Source organism: Camelus dromedarius, chromosome X, assembly GCF_036321535.1.
Source record: "Camelus dromedarius isolate mCamDro1 chromosome X, mCamDro1.pat, whole genome shotgun sequence".
Taxonomy (NCBI): domain Eukaryota; kingdom Metazoa; phylum Chordata; class Mammalia; order Artiodactyla; family Camelidae; genus Camelus; species Camelus dromedarius.
In genome coordinates, this window is record NC_087472.1 from 22,655,837 (window position 1) to 22,672,309 (window position 16,473).

Sequence of the window (16,473 nt, forward strand, 5' to 3'; positions counted from 1 at the left end):
ATGTCTTGGAACATCATCTTTCTTGGAGTTAATGTTCAACATAAGGCTTCTGTCTTGCAGGCTGTCAAAGAACTTCAGTCTTTACTGAACTTGTCAATTTATAATGGTATGAATTCATATACACCTCAAGAGCTGAGTTATATCTACATACAGTAATTTTTAGAAGACAGTCCTCATGACTTCTGGTTACTGTTTTCCAGATGTCTGAAAACATTCCAATACTAGCTTCAAGACTCTTCATTGAATCAGCATAAGCTAGATGACAAAAATCAAGATTCAAAGAAACCAAGGCTGGCTGATACGCTAATCAGATAAAATTTAATAGAGATATGTGTAAAGTCTTACATTCTGACTTTAAAAATCTGTTGTACAACTAAAGGAAGATGGAATCTTGGTTCAGAAAGAAGTTGTATAAAGGGAAACCTCCAGATTAAAATCTTGGGATTTTAGTTAATTACAAATTCATCATGAGCCAACATGACATGGCTGCTAAAAAATTTGAAGCAACTTCAGTCTGTATTAATGTCCAGAGGTGAAACATCCAGATTCAATTCAGCTACATATTGAATATTATTTTTAGTTCTGAACACATTTTAGAAGGGACATTAACAAAGGGTAATGTCCGCAGAGAGCATCAGGATGAGGAATAGTTGGAAGAGATGAGGATATTTATCTCAAAGGGAAAAGACAATTGTGGGGAAAGAGGTGGAATAACTACCTTTGTTAAACATTTTTTTTATAACTTTATTTTTATTTATTTTTTGGGGGGGTAATTAGGCTTATTTATTTTAATTTACTTTTTATTGGAGATACTGGGGATTGAACCCAGGACCTCATGCATGCTAGGCATGTGCTCTACCACTGAGCTATACCCTCCTCCCATTAAACATTTTTTTAAATGGAGGTACTGGGGATTGAACCCAGGACCTCGTCGTGCATGCTAAACACATGCTCTACCCTGAGCTAAACCGTCCCCCAATTAGAATAACTACCTTTATATAACTAAAAGGCTGTCATGTAGAAAAGGGATCCAAATTCTGTTTAGCTTGAGGGAAGAATTACAGTCAATGAATATAATTACAGCCAGTAGATTTTAACCCAATACAAGGATGAACAGTTACAACAATCAATATCAGTATAAAATGGATTGGGTTGACTTGGAGATTACGACTTTGGCATGGACTAGGAGGCAGAATTAAACATTCTAAGTCTATAATTATTGTGAAGAATTAATGCTCAATATAGTCTAAACCATATGAATGTTACCTTCTCTGAGGTGGTTAAGTGTTGTTTCTCAGGTCAGTCAAAAAGGAAGTATAAAATCAACAAACTATTTTCATTTTACAATAGTGAACATTCTGTGTGGTTCAAGTAGTCACCCCATTTCAGATAATATCAGATAAAGCTGCAGCATTCAACAATAGCAAGAGAATCTGTATTTGAAGCTTTCAAGTAGAGACCTCATCTTCCCAGGGGTTATTTCCATGCTAATAGTTTAGATTTCACTGTTTTGAAAAGCAGGTTATTTATTCAGAAGCACTCAACTGAACACTACTTACACATTATCAGAGTGTGAGATTTTGCAAAAGGGTGAGAAAACTGAATTACCAGAGGTTAGCAGTGAAAGGGAGAAAGAATGACTGACAAAATACAGAAACCTTGGGATTGGAGGAAAGCACCAAATGAAATGGATGGGAGATAATTTAAAAAAAAAAAAAAGAATTTAAGTGAAATAAAGGTGGTGAAAATGATATTTAGAAAGTAAGTATATGTGGAGCACAGGAACTGTGAATACAGAGGAAAATGGGGTATGGATTTAGGAGAAGGATTATAAAAAGGCTTTGGATGTGAAAAGGTTTCAGTGCAGTAAAGTATGCTGAGATAATTTAAGGCTTCTTTGTGAAAGCATATTCAGACTTTGTACTGGGTAAGCCAAAATGTAAGAAGGTACAGAGAGAATGATGCCCAAAAAAGCTTTGACATAAAGGGGCTAGGCAGTCAGGAATCTTGAGGGAACAGTGGTTGGGAAAAAAAATGTCACTATGAAAGCCAACAATGACATAAAAAGAATCAGCAAGCAGCGGTACACGTTTATAGAGGGGTGTGGAAGATTTCAAGATGGTGAGATGATGTGTTTAAAATATACAGATACATACACACACTATATATATACACACCCACACAACACAGACACACACATACAGCCTAGTCAACTGCGTAAAGATAGCCATGGGCATGTGCCAAGGAGAGGAGACTAACTGCTAATCTAGTAATAATGTGGGAATATGGGGGATTGGAAGGGAGAGAAAAACACACAGAAAACCCACCTACTTAGTATCTGTACACAAGTTTCTATTTCCCTAAGGTTTTTATTAATAAAGTTGCCAAATACACAGAACAAAGCTTATTTTAAAGGGGAAAAGAATATAAAGTAGGATGTACATCACACTGCCACTGCGTGAAAACATGTACTTGTGGACAAGACTTGGAAGGTAATTTTTAATAAATTGGTAAAATATTAAGGTAGCAGGATTACAAGTGGTCTTTTTTTCCAAAATGTCTTTAATAATGTTTTCACTTAAAGTCTCTCAGGTTGGCACCACTGGCCTGGATCAGGAGTCCAGTCGTCGGGAGGCAGCCGAGAGCAAAGATGTGAATGGGCTAGTTGCCCCCTCCTCCTCGACCACCGGAGCTCTGCAGCTACCAAAGCAGAGGGAGGGAGGACGGAGTTGTATCTCTACCTGCCACACAAGACAGGCCACCCCGGCTGCCCTGTGGAGCTCAGGAGTGAAACTCAAGTCACCTCTGCAGGTGCATTTGGTGAGTTTCGAGCTTCTGGGCATCTTGGAGGAAAACAGTAGATTTGGCATTCATTTCAACAGTTTTCGATAGAAAGAGCAAAACTTGGACATTTTGAAGAGTTTTATGGATTACTGAAACATGTTCATAAGATACCTAATGTTAACATTTTATTAGACTATGCAGACATCCAGGAAGACTTACTGTCTATAAATAATGATGATAATTGTCACAAAGCTGTTTCAAGAGCCAACCCACTGCTTAGGATTTTTATGTTTAAAAAAAAAAAGATAAAGGAAGATGCAAACACTGCTTTGGTACAGACATGGTAATAAAGGAAAGTGTTTTAACCAACGCATTGTTCTCTGTCAACCACAGAAGAAAGCCACATCCAGTCATTGGTATGCACCAAAACTTTAGACCTGTGAATTCTATTACAGATGTGGATATTCTCCCAGAAACACATCAGAGGATTAGTTCATTTTTACAAACACAACACTGAACAGTCCCTAGGACTCTATAGCTGGGATGGTTTCAGCCTAGCTGAGACAGCACATGGCTTAGAGAGGGTCCCAGGGATCTTTATATCCTGGCTTGTTCCAGGAGGTCTGGCTCATAGCACAGAACCACTGGCTGTTAATGATGAAGTTTTAGAAGTTAATTGTACAGACGTTTCAAGGAAGAGTTGAGATCAAGTAATAGAAAGGATGATTGCAAACAGCCGCAACCTCACCATAATAGCAAGACAAGTAAACCAGGAGAATAATGCTAGGAACAATAGGACTTCTGGCAGTGCTACTGACAATAGCTTTTTTGGCCATTCACAGAAGATTGAACCAAAGGATGAAGACAGTGATGAAGGTGACATTATTATTGAAGATAGTGGCGTGCCACAGAAGATTCCTAAAGCTGTTTTTACTATGGAAAGCCTAGAAGGTTAAACCAAATAGAACAAACTCAGTTTTGAGTCTGGACAGAATGGTTCTATTCCTTTTAATTAAATGAGTTTAGCACCCCTAGCAAGTGGTACAAACAGAATTTGAAACACATGTTCCAGATCAAAAACTCTTAGAAGATGGAATAGTCATAACATCATGAAACCATCATTTGAATGTTTTCTGAGTGATGAAGTCACAGGACTTGTAAATTTGGCTAGTTTAAGAACTTTTAAACCTCTGAGCTGGTGACCTGGAATAGGCATGTGAACAATAATGTTGTAAATTTAAAATGTCGTTAAAATAAATAGAAACAGAAAGTAGATTAGTGGTTGCCTACAGCTGGGAGAGGAAGGAAAAGGGATTAACTATAAATGGTTACTAGGTTTCTTTTTGGAGTAATGAAAACATTAGAAATTAGACTGTAGTGGTGGTTGCACAACTCTGTGAGTATACTAAAAATCACTGGACTGTACACCTTAAAATTAATTTCATGGTATGTGAATTACATCTCAATAAAGCTATTTAAATGTTATTTAAATAGTAGTTTGATAATTGTTAGTACAAACTTTGGATCACAGTGATTTTTAAGTCTAAAACAAAGGGAGCTCTGCTAATGAAATTATGTGCTTTTGATATGGAAGACTAGATGCTACAATACATTTTCAGAACTATGTGAGAGGCCCAAATCACTTCTATTTGAAGTGGTTAAATATTTAACCTGTTACAAAGATCTTAATTAATTTTTCCTTTAACTACATTCTTTGAGTTCTAATGTGAAGTCTGATTCTCTCTCTTTTGGTACTCTGAGGACCTCAGTTCTTGTGTTGCTAGTATTTTATTTATTAATGTTGTTGTTCTGTTGTTAACTATTACAAATTATTTTCTGAAATGCATTCTTTCCTAACTTCTAAAAAAATCAAACCAATTGGCTATTTTTAGGAGTTTCCTTCCATATCATGAAGCATTGAAGCTATGATCATGAATTATGAAATTCAGTGTTGTTGTTTGTCCATCCTATGCATTATGTATCTATAAACTAATTCCAAATAGGTATAATTTATGTTTTAAAATGACATTAATTTCATTGACTCTGGTAATATAGGAGACGCTGTCCTTTAATTCTTATCCTCATTCAAAATCTCATTGGAAAGCATTCCTTTTGTTTTGGGTATGTCTGTATATATGTTGGTGCACTTTTGAACTCTTTTAATGTCTAGATTGTCCTCAACTTATGATGGTTCAACTTATGATTTCCCAATTTTACAATGGTGCAAAAGTGATACCCATTCAGTGGAAACCTTACTTTGAATTTTCATCTTTTCCTGGGCTAGGGCAGTTTGATGCTCTCTAGTGATGCTGGACAGCACAGCGAGCCACAGCTCCCAGTCACCCACCCAACTACAAGGGTAAACAACTGATATATTTACAACCCTTCTGCATCCATACAACCATTCTGTTTTTCACTTTCAGTATAGTACTTGATAAATTACATGAGATATTCAACACTTTATTATAAAATAGGTTTATGTTAGATGATTTTGCCCAACTGTAAGTGAATATAAGTATTCTGGTAGGCTTTTTAGGTTTAAGGTAGGCTAGGCTAAGATGTGATGTTGAGTAGGTTAGGTGTATTAGATGCATTTTCAGCTTATGGTATTTTCAACTTAGGATGGTTTTACTAGGACATAATGCCATTGTAAGTTGAGGAAGATCTGTATTCAACTAGTGCAAATCGTTTTGGATACAAAATGCACTTACATTAAGAGATTTTTTATGCATAGGACATACTTGTGCCCTTTTTTGTACAAAGATTTTGGATTTTCTTCAGTGGAATTATTCTAGGAACACTGCCTACACTTTAGGAGAAAGTTGTGGTATCTACTATTGACAGGTAGAGATTATTATTTTCATTAGGTTATTTATTTCCCACATATCCACTTAGAACAAGTAAGGGTAAGGCTGCCAACTTTCATTCTCTGCCTGATTTCTTTGGTAATTATCATTGTACAAAATGCACAAGCACTAATAGTATGCATGTACATAGAAATTAAGAATACTATGAAGTAGATAAGTTCCCTGCGGTTTATGGCTAATCCCCCCCAAAGCTACTTATTAATTAACCTTACAGTAGGCCTAGTATGGATGCCTTTATAACAGTTGTGCACTATTAAAACAATGAAGGATTGAAGACTTCACTTTGAAAGATAGCTTCTCTAAATGGTAAAAAATATGTAACGAAATAAAGTCTTGATTAACTGAAAAAACCTTCTAATGTCAAAGCAATAGAAAAAAAAAATCCCATGCAGGGAAATATTTTTGTGAGATTTAATATCAGAACACTACTCAGAAATGTATTTAAGTATTAAGCTTTCTAATAAAAATCTGCCTTACTTGAAATGAAGATTAACAGTGAATATAAAAACACTATTTGGTAGTCAATTATTATGGCTTATGCAATTTTAGAAAACAATCTATTCCATAATATCATGAGTTTCAGTTATCACAGCAATGTAGAAAAAAAAAAGCAAGCAGTTTCATATGTGTACAAGACACTGAAGAAAGTAATTTTGACTCTGAAGATTAATATAAATTTAATTATTTAAGATGGTTAACTAGGAAACTATCTCTGATGACTGAAAATTAACTATTACAAATACCCATTAAATTTTTTTAAAGTCAAAATAGTACCAGAATAACAAATCATTGTTCTTAACAAATAAGTAGCAAAACCTTGAGCCTTTTTTTTCCATTGTGCTTATAGATAATCTATAACCTGTCTGTGCTTCACCCTTCTGGTCTCTGGATGAAATTCATCCAATCGCTACAGGATCATTTAATGAACTACAAATACTTATATTTATATATAAGTATATACTTATAACAACCAAAGGCTTTGTTAACCTCTCACCATGAAAAAGCATTCCTTAAGTAACTATATTAATGTGGCACAGTAAAAGGAAATTAAACAAATGTTATGAGTTGAATTGTGCACACACACCACCCCACCCCCAATATGCTGGAGTCCTAACTACTGGTTAGAAATGTAACCTTCTTTGGACATAGGGTCCTTACAAATGTAATCAAGTTAAAATGAGGTCATTAGGATGCCCTCATCCAATGTGACTGATATCCTTGTAGAAAAAGGAGAAGAAACAGACACAGGGAAGATGGACACGTAAAGACAGAAGCAGAGACTAGAGTGATGATGTATCTACAAGCTAAGGAATACCAAGGATCAACAGCCACACCAGAAGCTAAGAGAAAGGCATGGAACAGGTTCTCCCCAGAGCCTTCAGAGAGAGAGCATGGCCCTGCCAAAACCTTGACTTTGGACTTCTAGCCATCAGAACTGTGAGAAAATAAATTTCTGTTGTTTTAAGCCACTCAGTTTGTGGTACTTTGCTATGGTGGCCCTAAGAAACTAACACAATGATATTAAAAATACGACAAAAATTAAGCAAGCAATATAACCCTATTAGCCCCCAATGCAGTACTACTATGCTGACTGAAACATATTATGTGATTAAATAAGGGCATTTGCTTAAAACTCAGAAAATGAATGTTTTTAGAATCTCATCTATGACATCTTTGCTGATTCTTCCACTCAAAAGCCCAGTAAAATGACTATTCTTTGTGCCTTCACTATATCCTCTAATTTGCTGATGACTCAAGTTGTACTAGAACAATATTGAATAACTTTTGCATACACACACACACACACACACACGTGTGTGTGTGTGTATGTATTGTGAGAAGGAAGGTCCTATATGGTAAGGGCTGTGTCTTATCATATTTGTATTCCCAATGCCTAAAGCAATGCATGACACACAGTAGTGCTTAATCAATGTTGGGCAAAATAATGAATGTGAAATACCTCTATTATGCCAACAGCTGTTACTATCCCACATCCCACCCACTACCTCCCCTAAACTCTTGAGATCACTGTGAGTACTAAAAATTGTTAATATGCCATTGTCCCCAGGAAATGTGACCCAAACAGGAAATATATGCATATCAGGCAAACAGTACAGTTCTTCAGTGATACAAACCTATACTAAAGTCACATTCCAAAAATATTACAGGATTTACAAAATTTTTCACAGTAACATCATAAACACTTCTATGTGCTAACCCAAAACACCATAATAATTTAAAATTTATCTTAAGATTCTCTCTTTGCTTATTACATGCAGAAATATTGTAAGATTTTCTCATCAGTTGCTTTTTTTCCCCTATAGATGATCCAGCATAGAGATTTTGTCAAATAAGCAACATTCTCCCTGACCCAGTGGAGGTCAATCCCTCTTTTAATGATCTTAAAGTATTAGTTCCCTGTTTAGAAATAGCATGTTGATTTACAAAGTTGTAGTATCTAAGAACTGTATCTATGTAAATGTATCACAGTATAAAAAAAGCTGAATTTTAAAAGTAATATGCCCTGAACAAAAAGGGATCATTTAAAAAATTCAGCTTTTATACTATGATATATTTACATAAAAATTCAACTTTTGGTCAAATTGTTCATTTATACTACTACGGTTCTTCAAACCAAGAAGCATATTTCCTTTTAACTTTAGGTTAAATGGTCAATAAAACATTTTTGAGGTTAATTATATTCAATCCAATCAAAAGTTCTCACCCTAAAATTAAGCACTAGAGCCATTCAAACAACTGAATGGCATTAATAAGCACTTAGCCCATAAGTTCAGTCAACAACATAAACTTATTAATACTTCTGTCTACAACATATGCTTGATCATGAAGCCTACTTCTGTAAACACCTGAAAGGGCATACTGAGAATCAACAACGGGAGTATCAATTACATGTTCTATACTTAATTGAGAAAGCTACAATAATACTTAAATTTGAGCCCAGACCTCCAATCTTTGCCAAATTACTTATAATAATTAACTCCACAGGTACAGTTCTCTCAGAATGGACAACCCAGGAAGGTATTCCTTCATTTTTTTTTCTTCAACAAATTATGGGACTGTGTTTCCCCAAAATGTTTTCATGAAGAATATACAGGTTTGGGGTTCAAGAATTCACTCAAAATCATTAAAAGGTCACGATTATCCCCACTTCCACTTTACTGAAAACTGCTCAGAACTTAAGACAATTTACAGTGCTTGTTAATCAAGTCTTTGATTCAAGAACAAACCACCTATAGCCCAAACTCTAGATCCATGACATAGATTAATACTATTTGTGCTTATTCAGAGTCCAGATCAAAACCTTTGCTAAAATCAGAGCAGGCAGAAAAACAAAATCTCAAGATGGACACCAACCCAATATTTAATATAAACAATAGTTTTCCTTTATAAAAGAAAGGGGCAAAAATAGAATCCTACTATTCAAGCTGTGAATACTTTAATATGTTTATCCTTTAAAAGCCTTTTCTATGTGCAGGTAGCATATGCACATTACAAATATTTCTAAAGGGGATTTATTGTACATGGTATTTTCACAATTTGCTTTTTCTCATTTAGTAATATATCATAAGCATCTTTCCACATCAGTTTTTATCTGGATTAGAACATTATTTTAAATGGATGACTAGTATCTGACTATATTAATGTATCATAACCTCATCAATTCCATATTGCTGAACATTAATTTTAAATGTAATTTATAAAAAAGAAAATATACACATGATCAAATAATTCAAGAGGCACAATAGTTGTATCAATTCCACCTCTGAACCTTAAACCTCCAGTTCCCTTCCTAGAAGCAATCACTCTTACCAGTTTCTTGTGCATTCCTCCAGAGACGGGATACGAACATGCACGCACGTATGAGCATTTTAAAACACATAAATGTTAACATATTCTATACACACACAGTTATGCACCTTTATTGCTGGACATTTAGAAAGCTAACAATTTTTTACTACTATAAAAAATGTTGGAGTAAATGTCCTTCTATCTGTTTATTTGCTTTTAACATCAATATGAAGTGGCCTCAAACAGGAGTGTGTCCTATTTCCACCTCCTTTTAATCTATCTTGGTTTTGACTAGGAATAGTCTTAAGAAAAAGCTGGAAAGCACTTATTAATCTATGAGAAAAAGGTGAACATCTCAACAGAAAAGAGACAAATTTACAAATGGCAGATACTAATGGCTAACAAAACATATACAAAAATGTTAAATAGCATTAGTAATCAAAGACATAAACATTTTAAAAGATATCATTTTTGTCCTGTTTGGCAGAGACTGTCTTCACTATCAACAATAAAAATTTAGCAGTGGAGAAGGCATGGGACAACAGGTACTCTTGTTGATGGAACTAAAAACTGGTACACATTTTCTAGAGAATAATCTGGCAATATATTCTAAAAGTCTTAAATATGATTACATTTGAACCAGTCATTCTAGGTCTAAGTATGAACTCCAAGGAAATAATCAGGGATTTCTTTTAAAAATGTATTTAAAAGGATGTTCAATACAGCGTTATTTATAAAAACAAAAACCCCCCTCAATTCCAACAAAAGAGGACACTTTGGTAATGTGGATACTAGACAATCTTTAAAAACTAGGTTGTAGAAGAATACTAAAGAATACAGATACGTGTTCATGATGTTGTATTAAGTGAAAGCAGATGGTTAACAATACAATATTGTTCAGTATAATCCCAATTATTAAAAAACACATATAAAGACAGGCTAAAATTCAAAATTCTACTGTGGTTATTATCTTTGGGCAGTGGGACTACCAATTTTTTTTTTCTTTGTGGTTTTCTTAATTTTCCACATTTTATCCAGAATTTATCTAAATTGTATTAGATTCTAATCAAAAGAAAAAAGCAGCTGGACTCTCGATTAATCAAGGTCCCTTATACAATCCTGCCCAGCAGACTGGGGGTATTATTTGGCTATTTGCCACGTGACAAGGCTTCCTTAGTTTGTGAATACACTGGCCCAGTAAGCTACCGATAGTGGGACTTCCTATCCCAAGGTTTTGGCTCTTCCTTCACAGAAGATAATTTTTATAACTCAAAAGGAGAGGGAAGGGTACTTTCTTAGTCTTTATGTTTTTGCCTGTCCTGAGAATTTGTGCCAACTTTCTACTTTGTAATATTACTGTCTATCATCAGCTTAAAAACAAAAAAGAGGATATAGGTCAACTCCCAGAGATAAACACAGTAACCACGTCACGTCCACAGTAGTTGGCCATGAACAAATGTCTTTTGGTCCACTGTTTGTGTAGCAGTAAATCATTAGCAGAGAGGGCTGAGAAATACAGATAATAATAATACCTGATGGCTACTTATTGTTAACTTAAGTTGAAAATAAAAGACTTCATTGAAAAATGTTGAGTGATGCCTGTTGGAGTTCTAAACTTGTTCATTCATTGCCTTATAAAAACAATAAATTAATTTGGGGCCTGGTAAAAAAGGAGTCTCCCCTGATCTCTGGCCAATATTTCTCTAAAATAATTTTTACAAAAGGGCAGCTCAGAAACAAGTACACTGAAAAGATCATTATATTCTGTAGACAACCACAAGCAAAACTTGTTCAATATAATTTACTTATGTTTGTGCTTCACAGTATAATAGTAGTCACACTTTCACTTTAAGATAAGGCAACTAAAGCATAAGGAAGTTAAATGATTTGACTAAGACCGTAGAAACTGGAACTTATTCTACTTGATACTTGTCCAGATAACTTATTCTGACAGAGTAATTAGGATGTAGTACTTAGAAATCAAATGGCTCCACAAGTGCCATGCTGAGGTTCTTTCAATGAACGACTTGGTGAATGGGTCAAACCTACCCTAGATATTTCTCAGAATTCCCTTTCATGATCATGTTGGGATCTCAAGCAAGTGCTGAAACAAGTTCTTGATAAAAGTCAGTATCTTTTCTTTTTCTCCCAGTAAAAATATTTAGTTTTATCTAATAGCCACTCTGTTGCCTATATGCAAACATTGAGTAGGTTTGTTTTCTGTTCGGCTTAAATTTAAAAAATGACACAAAGTAAAGGAAACTTTGCCACAATAAATAACCAGAAGCCAAATTAAAATAGTACAACATATTTAATGGACGCTCACGTGTTCTAAAAACTATCCATAAACTAATTTTCATTTTCCTCCACCCCATCATTTTAGCTACATGTAAATACTTCTCTACTAAAACATGCTATTTGTTTTAATACAAGGTCAAAATTTAAGCATGAGCTTATGTGATTCCACAGATCATCCTCCTTTTTTTTTCTTTTACCATGTTACCTCTGATTACAATTAAATATGTAATGTGGCTTACAATTTAGCATTTTTTCATATGTGGTAGCTAATCTAATCTATACAACACATCATACTCACATTTGAGTTATGGAGAAACTGTGGTTTTCTGACTGGTTGTTACTCATCAAAGAGCATGTGGCCAGTAAATGACAGTTAAAAAAAATAAAAAGTAAAATAAACCCAGTGATTTGGACCAACATAGGTCTAAGGAAATTACTATAAGGATCACTGGCAAAAAGGGTAGTCCAGTGAGGTAGAAAATATTAGGCTCCATGCCCTTTCAAGGCTTGAAAAATTAGCTGGAGCCATAGAAAGGTGTATCATGTATGCTGACATGTTTTAAGGTCAACAAAATTATTACAGGAATAAGTATAAAGTTCAAACCATATTAGTATTTATAAATATACCAGGGAATGCACAGTGGGAGCAGCTTTGCCCAGTTTAGGAAATCAGCCTTAACTCACTCAGTTCAACCTCTGTCTGACCATCTGAGTCCAAGCTATTCCCAGTCCACACAGAACACCTCACTTATCACCACAACCCATATCCTTGAAAATACATAATAGACGCAGATCATAATACTGAATCACATGTATCAACAACAAAGACTGGGTACCAATCACACCAAATCAAATCCCAAAATGTATCAAACAGCAGAGCTACAACTGTATTATATTTAAAAATAATAAAAGTCCATGCTGAGTCCTATAAAATGGACATAAATATGCTTTTATCACACAAAAGACAACCTATTACTAAGTATACACAGAACAGATTAAACATACAACTCTTAAGTTTGGCCTCAAATTCATATGATATACATATTTTCTTTTATAATATATAGTATTCCAAATGGCCTTTTCATGTTTTGAATTAAATGGAATAAATATATTAAAAAGTTATGAAAAAGAAAAAAGAAAAAAATAAGGCTTAGTGATTTGCTGACAGTCCCACAGCTAATCGGAAACAAAGACAAAACAAGAACCCAGGCCTCCAATGTAGGGCTCATTCTACTGTATCACATGACCTCTAAAACATGAAAATAATATTTGTTCAATTCAACTTATTTTACCACTACTGTTTTTATCTCCTCAATTCTACTCACACAATGACCTTAAACAGTGCCGCAGATTACATTTTTTAATACTATTACCAGATTAGACCAGAGATAAAGTTTGAGAATTGACAGCTCATGATGATCTCCCATTCTCAAAAGAACAAGGGCATCTATTTTGCCATATTCATCTTTGGAACTCTACCACATAGTCAATGCCTGGCATATACAGTAGGCACTCATTAGTTTTTTTTAAAATATAAACCATAGCTTTTTTTTTTTTTCTATTAGCACCAGCTACCAGGCTTAAATAAGAGACCAAACAAAAACAGTGAAATATCGTTATTTTGTATTTGGGGTCTCTAAGCATTTATAATATTTGCTAAATATTATATAAACATAATAATATATATGTAAATAAATATAAAAGGATTTACTAAACAAGCTAATGTCTACAACCAAATATAAGGAGAACATTTACATTACTATTTCAAGCACTATATAAATTAACTGGTACATTAATCACAGTAATTCTTATCTACTGAAATGGGCCTGACTAACCTTTAGTCAGCATTACTTTGTCCCCTTAATTAGTCATCGAATGTACTAGAAAGCAATAAAATTACAGGTATAGTACAAGGGGCACTGGACTAGGACCAAGACCCTAGTCCAAGCTCTATTAATAATCAGATATATAACCTTGGGCAATTCACTTTTTCTTGTGTCTTAACCTATTCATAAAAACAAAAGAACCACTAATCACCAGGGACCGCTTCAGACTTAATTTTTTATTATGATTCTTACCCGCAAAGATTCTACATTCAAAATTTTATCATTGTGCCAAATTTGATATCCTGAATGTTATTTCCTACATTACTCAATAATCAAAAGCTTAGCACATTTTATAAAAATATGTAAAGACTAATAACATATATTATTGCTACCTTCTTACATTAGGAGCAATAGGAGAAAACCAAAGAAGAAATGTGAGCATCCAAAAATCAGGACTGCTCTGCCAGTAGGGCTGACATGAACCATCGCGGATTTTACAATACAAACCACTGAGACATAAATGTATGTATGTATATAAATACATACACACATACCATTGAGACTTGTTTATATGGATATACATATATGTGTATGAACTCTAAAACTTGTTTTTAGTTATAAAATCAATACTTGTTTATGACAAGAAGTTCAAACAGTACATTCGGTCACATGTGAATGCAAAGTAAAAGATTCCCAGCCCCCTCCACCTCCCAAAGTAATCACTGTTAACATTTTTCCTGTGCCTCCTTCAAGAAGTTAAGCACATACAAGTAGATGGGTGCGTATGTAGAAATCTTTTTAAGCTAAACTGTTGCCACTTCTTGAACGATGGGGAAAAATATCTCCAGCACTGGCTTCATAAGCATGTTAAATACACAGCAAGCAGTAGCACGGTTGCATGGCACAAGTGGTAAATGCTTCAGAAACGTGCACGGAATACATTTAATTTTCTTGCTTGGAGGCTATGTGAAGCAGCTGAGCAGAAAGAGTGTTGAGCTAGGAGCCAGACAACCTGGGTTCTAATTTAAGTAATCAAGTAGCTTTAGGCAAGCCATGAAATCTTCCTGTGCCTTAGTTTATGCTTTTGTAAAATATCAGGGTTGGACTAAGATCCCTTCCAACTAACTCTAAAACGTTATAATTCTAAGATGGCCGTCTGTAACAGTGTACTCTTGAACTGGATGTAACAAATATTAAGTAAAAAAAGAGAAGAAAAGCACTAAAGCAACCTCCAATCTTACGAGAGTAAATTTCTAAGTGTCATTAGCTATCAAGGTAGTACATTTGTGACATGAGTAGTGACGTAATTATATTTGAAAGCAAAGTAGTAGATTATTAAAATCTGATAGGTTTTTACAAAGCTTTGATTGACGTTTTTCTTTTTTGGAGGTGGAGAGGGCTGTTGCTTAGTGTCAGCAATAACCATTCCCCTCCTCCTGAAAAGAAAACAATTAAGTGTATAATGGAGTTAAAATAATGAAACTGAAAGTTAGATTGAATTTTGTTTTACTCCCAGAAGGTGCTAGGGAGGTGACCACGGCAGCAAGGGTTGGAAAGAATTACTAATTTCCTCTTCCGGAAGGTCTTTGACTCCTATTCTTTCTGCTTCACACGCCCTCGCCAGACACACTCCACCCTGCTCCATACCTGCCACAGGCACCAGCTGTGGGGGGGGGGGTGTCCCCCCTTTGATCATTATAAAAAAAGTTCTTTGACTCGATTTACCTTAGGGGCCACGGGGTTTAAGCAGGCACCCGGGCGGCCTGAAGCCACCCACGTACCCACGCCTTCCTTCGGCATTCGCGAGGACCTGGGCAAGCAGCTCCGGGAGAGCCACCAGCGCAGGGCAGGGGCGGCTTTCTCGCCCTCCCCCGCAGCGCCGGGCCCGAGGGGAGGGAGGGGAGAGAAGGAAAGGGGAGGGGAGGAGAGGGATGAGGAAGCCCGTACGGGCAGTACCCACCGCGCCAGGAGAGCCGGCCTGGATCGCCCGCGGCGCCCCGCGCGGTGCCGAGGGGAGGGTCCTGGAGGAGGGGCAGCCCAAGCCCCAATCTGGAAATGCCAACTCCTCGCCGCGGCCAGGCCCCAGTCGAAAAGGAAACGGAAGTCCCTCCGTCTCCCTCACGCTCATCCACCAGCCCGCCCATTCCCTGGGAGGACCCCGAGTTGGGGAATCCAAAGTGCGTGCACGTCAGGGCCTCAAAGAAACACGGCACGCGGCGCGGCCCGTCCGTCTCCCGGCCCCTGCCGCGCCGCTGGGCCCCCCGCAGTCAGCTTGCCTCTACCCTCGCCGCGAGGCCAGCCTCCCGCCCTGCAAAGCCCCTCCTTTCCCCTCCGCCATTTTCGAACTTACCCCTCGGGCCTGGACGTCCTTCGATTAACGCTGAGCCAGCTCGGGGCGCCACCGAGGTCCCGCCACTTCCTGGGGTCGGAAAGGGGGAACCAGGACAAATGGAGCCCTATTTCCCCCCACCCCACCCCCCCGAGTTGGAGCCCAGAACCTGAAGGAGCGGGCACGCATGCGCAGTGGGCACCGCGCAGTCCCCGCCCCCAGCTCCAGCATTTCCTGCTGTAGGCTCGAGGTGTTTTTTCCCACGGTTTTTATATGCTGAGCTCTGAGGTGGAGGAGTAAAGGGATAGAGGTAAAAGGATGAAAAGACAGAGAGCGAACAGGTTGAGTTCTTACTATAGTCCAGGCACTGTGGTCGGCATAGGACTTGTTGTGTGTTCTAATTTTGACAACCCTCTAAGGTAGGCACTCTCTTAAACCCATTTTAACAGAGGAAATTTGAGGCCCGGAGAGGCTGACTGTGCCGATAGCACGCACCAAATAAACGAGGAAGCTGAGATTAGAATATGATCTGTGTCCAAGGAGGGAGGGTGAAAGGGAA

General features: G+C 36.7%; 1 protein-coding gene, 1 non-coding gene and 1 pseudogene across 5 annotated transcripts in view; 1 reads left to right on the forward strand and 2 right to left on the reverse strand.

Moving 5' to 3' along the window:
• XIAP (X-linked inhibitor of apoptosis) overlaps positions 1 to 16,058 on the reverse strand; it is a 53,442-nt gene extending 37,384 nt beyond the window's left edge. The window contains exon 1 of one of the 4 annotated variants that reach the window (XM_064482773.1): positions 15,546 to 15,842. In XM_064482773.1, the coding sequence (XP_064338843.1) occupies positions 15,546 to 15,729 (184 nt within the window). In that variant the 5' untranslated portion in view covers positions 15,730 to 15,842. Of the gene's footprint in view, positions 1 to 15,310; positions 15,491 to 15,545; positions 15,843 to 15,935 lie in introns of those variants that run through there. The other 3 variants (XM_010991640.3, XM_031445549.2, XM_010991641.3) reach the window with 3 other exon arrangements.
• Positions 805 to 877, reverse strand: TRNAA-AGC (transfer RNA alanine (anticodon AGC)). The gene has a single exon. It is a non-coding gene; the product is annotated as a tRNA-Ala (tRNA).
• LOC135320164 (partitioning defective 6 homolog beta-like) lies at positions 2,043 to 3,897 on the forward strand (annotated as a pseudogene).
• Positions 16,059 to 16,473: the final 415 nt, after the last annotated feature.